General features: G+C 47.5%; 1 protein-coding gene across 1 annotated transcript; it reads left to right on the top strand.

Annotated features, from left to right (window-relative positions):
* Nucleotides 1-20: 20 nt before the first annotated feature.
* Nucleotides 21-5,491, top strand: FUT11 (fucosyltransferase 11). Its single transcript, XM_060126326.1, has 3 exons — nt 21-844; nt 1,224-1,849; nt 3,259-5,491. Exons 1-3 carry the CDS (start codon nt 137-139, stop codon nt 3,404-3,406), a joined length of 1,482 nt encoding a protein of 493 aa, XP_059982309.1. The 5' UTR covers nt 21-136; the 3' UTR covers nt 3,407-5,491.
* Nucleotides 5,492-6,334: the final 843 nt, after the last annotated feature.

A 6,334-nucleotide genomic window follows, 5' to 3' on the forward strand; every position in this document is an offset into this window, starting at 1 on the left:
TCCCGCGAAGTGGCCGGCTGAGGTGGCCACTGAGCTGCGCATGCGCCATGTGCCCCTGTGGCGTAGGACCTCGTCCCATCGCGACTCACCGCGAGGTGGGGCCTGTTGCTGAGGGGCTTCGGCTGTCAGAGTAGACATGGGGGCCGGCCGCACGGGGGCTGTGCTTGCTGCCCTGGGAGTGCTTAGTGTCTGTGCGGCCAGCGGCTCAAGGCCCGTGGCGGAGGGAGAGACCGGCAGGGAGGTGGAGTGGGCGGAGCCGTGGGACGGCGCAGTTTTCCGGCCTCCCTCCGCGCTGGGCGCAGTGGGGGTGGCGCGCGGTCCAGGGACCCCGCGGCCGGGGAGGGGGGAGGCGGTGGACCTGCCGGTGCTGCTATGGTGGAGCCCAGGGCTGTTCCCTCACTTCCCGGGCGACTCGGAGCGCATCGAGTGCGCGCGCGGCGCGTGCGTGGCCTCCCGGGACCGACGGGTGCGGGGAGACTCGCGGACGCGCGCACTGCTCTTCTACGGCACCGACTTCCGCGCGTCCGAAGCGCCGCTGCCGCGCTTGGCGCACCAGAGCTGGGCGCTCCTGCACGAGGAGTCGCCCCTCAACAACTTCTTGCTGAGCCACAGTCCGGGCATCCGCCTCTTCAATCTTACCGCCACCTTCAGCCGTCACTCGGACTACCCGCTGCCGCTGCAGTGGCTGCCCGGGACCGCCTATCTGCGCCGCGCGGCGCCTCCGCTCCCGGAACGCGCGGACTGGCGCCGCCGGGGCTACGCGCCGCTGCTCTATCTGCAGTCCCACTGCGACGTGCCTGCGGACCGGGACCGCTACGTGCGCGAGCTCATGCGCTACATCCCGGTGGGTGAGGGGGGGCGGGAAGGGGAGGGTGGCGCGCCGGGCTGAGGCCGCGACCCCTGGTGTCCAGGCCGACGTGCCATATCTTTTTTTTTTTTTAACATTTTTATTGGAGTATAGTTGCTTTACAATGGTGTGTTAGTTTCTGCTTTATAACAAAGTGAATCAGTTATACATATACGTATATCCCCGTATATCTCTTAAGTCTCCCTCCCTCCCACCCTCCCTATCCCACCCCTCTAGCTGGTCACAAATCACCAAGCTGATCTCCCTGTGCTATGCGACTGCTTCCCACTAGCTATCTATTTTACATTTGGTAGTGTATATATGTCCATATATACGCTACCCATACCCTCTTGACGGCGTGCTGTACCCCACTCAGGTGGACTCATATGGGAAATGCCTGAAGAATCGGGAGCTGCCCACGCCGCGGCTACAGGACACAGCCACAGCCACCACTGAGGATCCAGAACTCTTGGCCTTCTTGTCCCGCTATAAGTTTCATTTGGCTCTCGAAAACGCCATCTGTGACGACTACATGACGGAAAAACTGTGGCGCCCCATGCACCTCGGTGCTGTGCCTGTGTACCGCGGCTCTCCCTCTGTGAGGGACTGGGTGCCCAACAATCACTCCATCATCCTCATTGACGACTTTGAGTCGCCGCAGAAGCTGGCAGAGTTTATTGACTTTCTGGACAAAAATGATGAGGAATATATGAAATACCTGGCATACAAGCAACCTGGGGGCATCACCAACCAGTTCCTTCTGGATAGTCTGAAGCAGCGGGAGTGGGGAGTGAATGATCCTTTACTGCCTAACTACCTTAACGGCTTCGAGTGTTTCGTCTGTGACCACGAACTGGCTCGGCTGGATGCCGAGAAGGCCCATGCAGCCTCTCCTGGGGACATCCCTGTCCCTGAGCCTCATATTGCCCAGCCCTCACACATGGACTGCCCAGTGCCCACACCTGGCTTTGGCAGTGTGGAAGAGATTCCTGAGAATGACAGGTAAGGGTATCTGGGGTCCCCTGTGGCTGTCAAATCAAATGATTTACTGACTTGCTTCCTGCAGGCAATAAATTAGCACTAGGTGCTGAGGGGATGTTGTATAAGGAAATTATGACATGGGATCACTCTGCCTTTAAGGTATCAAGAGTCTAGTTGTGGGGATAAGACAAACTGCGAAAGCTCAGTAAAAGGTGAGATATCATTCAGGGCAACAACATACAAAAATCAGCTTTTGTAAACAATGTTTGCAGTAGTTCAAAAAAAGCTTCAACTAGAGCAGAGGGCCCGTTCAGGGAAGCAATGGGGGAGAGACAAAGCTGGGCCAGGTTGTACATATTCTGAATACTAGGCTCTGGAGCTGGACTGTCCTGAAAATCAACTCAGCTATTTATGGAGCACCTGCAGCATGGTGGGGCTGGGGATGAGAGATACAGAAGAGAGTATTCTGAGGGAGGTTTGTTTGCAACAATCAGGGTTTATACCTGTTAACCTGGTGTAACTATTAACAGCACCTCCTTTCATTCTTAAAATTACCCTGATTTGGATGATAAATTATGTTTGTCCTAGACAGAGTAGAAGGGATGCTTTCAAAGGATGATTAACAATGGTAGGCAGTGTGGATTGGAAGGGAAGTGAGGGGGCTACTGCAGTAGGTGGCAGAAGGTGGTGACATTGGGAAACAAGGTCAGCATGGGAGGTGGGGTGGGAAAATGTTGAAGCCATTTGCAGCAAACCACACCTGTTGGGGGAGGGGTGATAAAAGATTATTAGCCGTGAGAAAGAGAGGCTGCTAGAATGTCCTGCAGAGATCACCTTGGACAGTGGATGGCAGCAGAGGGCTGGCACAGTTTGTTCCTGGGAGTGGAGGTAATTTGTATCCAGTAATTTACATCAAGTAATTTGTATCTAGTTTGTGCTGAACATAATATTATGATTTATCAGAGGAAAAGTGTAACACATTAAAAAAAGAGAAACATTCAGGTTCTGTCTCATCAAGACACTGGATACTATTGCACTTTCATTTTGATTATTGAAATAGGTGTAACATAAAAGGTAACCATCTAAATATGCCCCCTTGCTTTTCTTAGGGAGATTACTGTGTCCATAGTTTGGCCCTGTCCTGCCTGCCTCTTAATTCCCTCCACATTTAGGGACCAAGAGCAGGCAAGTCAGGAAATTTAACTCATTGGGGGAGGGGGGGTGTTGTGTGATAAATTTGTGTTTGTGGCTTACTGCCTGTCACTTGGACTAGTACTGGGTTTACTTCACATTTCCTTCCCTCAAAGCGGATCCCTCGTCCTAGCCATAAACCACTGTATCTGCTTAAGATTTCTTTGGCCATTCAGAGAAAGGTAGGACTCACAGCTGTGCTGAGGTTCCGTAATCCAACTCCCATTTTGATGTTTCAGCTGGAAGGAGATGTGGCTGCAAGATTACTGGCAAGGCCTGGACCAGGGGGAAGCTCTCACTGCCATGATCCACAACAATGAGACACTGCAGAGGAAATTTTGGGATTACCTAACTGAGATCTTCATGAAAAGGAACCAAAATCTCTAATTACTCTTGCAAGAGTCCTTAACTTGATAGAGCTAAGGAGATGGAAGTCCTTATTCTACCGTGGGACATGAAGGGTATCTGCTACGCAAGTTCTTAATGAGCACTGTCTTACCATGAGTTCAAAGAATAAGTTATATCTACTGATATTTTATTCTAAAGATGTGTAGCCAGGGTCTCAGCCTATGGTAATAGGGCCTCTACTCAAGGAGAGATGGGGGCATCCAGTTCTTGGTTTAGTGGGAACCAGAAGCCTGAAACACCCATTTGATTAAAGGTGCTGATCAACAAAAATTTTAAAGAACTGCTTATTTCTCTAGCCATATCATCCTCTCAGTCATGATTGGGACAACACGTTAGTACTTGGCTGTGAATGAGGTAAGATGGGCCAGGTTTAGCATCTTTAGAAAACTACTGTGCTATTCCTCAAACCATTCATTATTCGGTACCTTTCCCAGTCTCCTTTCCTCATCTCTGGCTTTATAAACTGTTATGTTGGTGGTGAAGCAAAACTCCTGGTGGGTTGTATTCTGGCTCTCTGGAGTTGTATTTTTTATATCATTGACTTTGCTTTTCATGTCAACCTTTTCATTTTGAATGGCTTTTTCTTTCCTGGTTTTCCACAATTTCTGATGGAGACGGAGTAGCCTTGCCACCATTCCCACATTCATTTTCCCCAGCATTAAACTGCCTGTAGATTTGACAGCTTTTCTTACTGCTGGTTTGCTTCTTATCTAGGGCATATCTGAAATTCCTTCTCCACTCATGAGTAGAAAGATTCAGTGGCTAATAAATGTCATGCCAATTTAATGAATTGTCCTGCTCTATTTTAGATTAGAGATGGAGACTCAGGCTGGAAATGACAGCAGAAAAAGCTATGATTTTGAAATGTTGAAATAGGCCAATGTGAATCTAAGTGCAGATTTTTATAAGTCCTTGATCTCTTCTGTCTGCCTAATGAACTCTTCTATTATTTTTATATGCTACAAAAGTCCATTTCCCCCCAAAACTCATGAAAATTATGGCAGAAAAAACAGCCCAGCAATATAGCTCTAGTAATTCTTTCATATTCTGTGGCACTTTTCACTTTAAGTGGGATAAATATTCCAACTTCATTCGCTCTATTACTGTTACAACGCACAACTTTATAGTACTTACTGAGACTACATTTTGATGGAGCCCACCCACCTAAGCTCAAGGGCATGAGAAGCGAAGCAAGACATTTAAGCCATCACAAGTGGCTGGCTAAATAAAAAGTTGTTAGTCAGATTTAGGGAGGTAGCCAGACCCTTCTATTGCTGTGGTTTAAACATATAGCTTAATGGACAGGGAGACCATTTGCTTTTTCTGGGGCAGTGGAACAAGAAAGAATACCTTGGATCTTAGAACTACCCTGGTTGTAATATTGTATTAATGAGTTATCACTAGAAAAGTTCCATAGCTTATCAATATGTCTGGTTTAATTAGTGTGTATGTATGTATGTATATATGCACACATTAATTTACAAACATATATATATATATATAGTTGTAAAGACTGAAGAGGAAGATGATGCTTATGACTTCAGTACAGACTATGTATAATAGAATCTTGTCCTTCTATAAGGTTTTGTTGGGTTTTAATTTTTTTTTTTACATCTTTATTGGAGTATAATTGTTTTACAATGGTGTGTTAGTTTCTGCTCCATAACAAAGTGAATCAGCCATACATATACACGTTCCCATATCTCTTCCCTCTTGTGTCTCCCTCCCTCCCACCCTCCCTATCCCACCCCTCCAGGCGGTCACACACCACCGAGCTGATCTCCCTGTGCGATGTGGCTGCTTCCCACTAGCTAGCTATCTACCTTACGTTTGGTAGTGTATATATGTCCATGCCTCTCTCTCCCTTTGTCACAGCTTACCCTTCCCCTTCCCCATATCCTCAAGTCCATTCTCTAGTAGGTCTGTGTCTTTATTCCTGTCTTATCCCTAGGTTCTTCATGACATTTTTTTCTTAAATTCCATATATATGTGTTCGCATACGGTATTTGTCTTTCTCTTTCTGACTTACTTCACTCTGTATGACAGATTCTAGGTCTATCCACCTCATAACAAATAGCTCAATTTCGTTTCTTTTTATGGCCGAGTAATATTCCATTGTATATATGTGCCACATCTTCTTTATCCATCCATCCGACGATGATGGACACTTAGGTTGTTTCCATCTCCGGGCTATTGTAAATAGAGCTGCAATGAACATTTTGGTACATGACACTTTTTGAATTATGGTTTTCTCAGGGTATGTGCCCAGTAGTGAGATTGCTGGGTCATATGGTAGTTCTATTTGTAGTTTTTTAAGGAACCTCCATACTGTTCTCCATAGTGGCTGTACCAATTCACATTCCCACCAGCAGTGCAAGAGTGTTCCCTTTTCTCCACACCCTCTCCAGCATTTATTGTTTCTAGATTTTTTGATGATGGCCATCCTGACTGGTGCGAGATGATATCTCATTGTAGTTTTGATTTGCATTTCTCTAATGATTAATGATGTTGAGCGTTTTTAATATTTTGAGCAGACTGCTAAACTGTTCTGTGTGATATACCAGCTTTTTAAATAATTAATTAATTTATTTGTTTTTATTTTATTTTTTTTTGCGGTATGCGGGCCTCTCACTGTTGTGGCTTCTCCCTTTGCGGAGCACAGGCTCCAGACGCGCAGGCTCAGCGGCCATGGCTCACAGGCCCAGCTGCTCCGCGGCACGTGGGATCTTCCCGGACCGGGGCACGAACCCGTGTCGCCTGCATTGGCAGGCGGACTCTCAACCACTGCGCCACCAGGGAAGCCCATATTTGTTTTTATTTTTGGCTGTGTTGTTTCTTCGTTGCTGTGCGCAGGCTTTCTCCAGTTGCAGCGAGCGGGGGCTACTCTTTGTTGTGACGAGCGGGCTT

Source organism: Lagenorhynchus albirostris, chromosome 16 (assembly GCF_949774975.1).
Source record: "Lagenorhynchus albirostris chromosome 16, mLagAlb1.1, whole genome shotgun sequence".
In the NCBI taxonomy this organism is placed as follows: domain Eukaryota; kingdom Metazoa; phylum Chordata; class Mammalia; order Artiodactyla; family Delphinidae; genus Lagenorhynchus; species Lagenorhynchus albirostris.

Bases quoted from the DNA above. Each gene is read 5' to 3' on its own strand.
- FUT11 (XM_060126326.1), top strand. From the start codon at position 137: ATGGGGGCCGGCCGCACGGGGGCTGTGCTTGCTGCCCTGGGAGTGCTT. The intron at 845-1,223 runs GTGGGTGAGGGG...TACCCCACTCAG, and splicing joins AGCTCATGCGCTACATCCCG to GTGGACTCATATGGGAAATG. The intron at 1,850-3,258 runs GTAAGGGTATCT...TTGATGTTTCAG, and splicing joins GAGATTCCTGAGAATGACAG to CTGGAAGGAGATGTGGCTGC.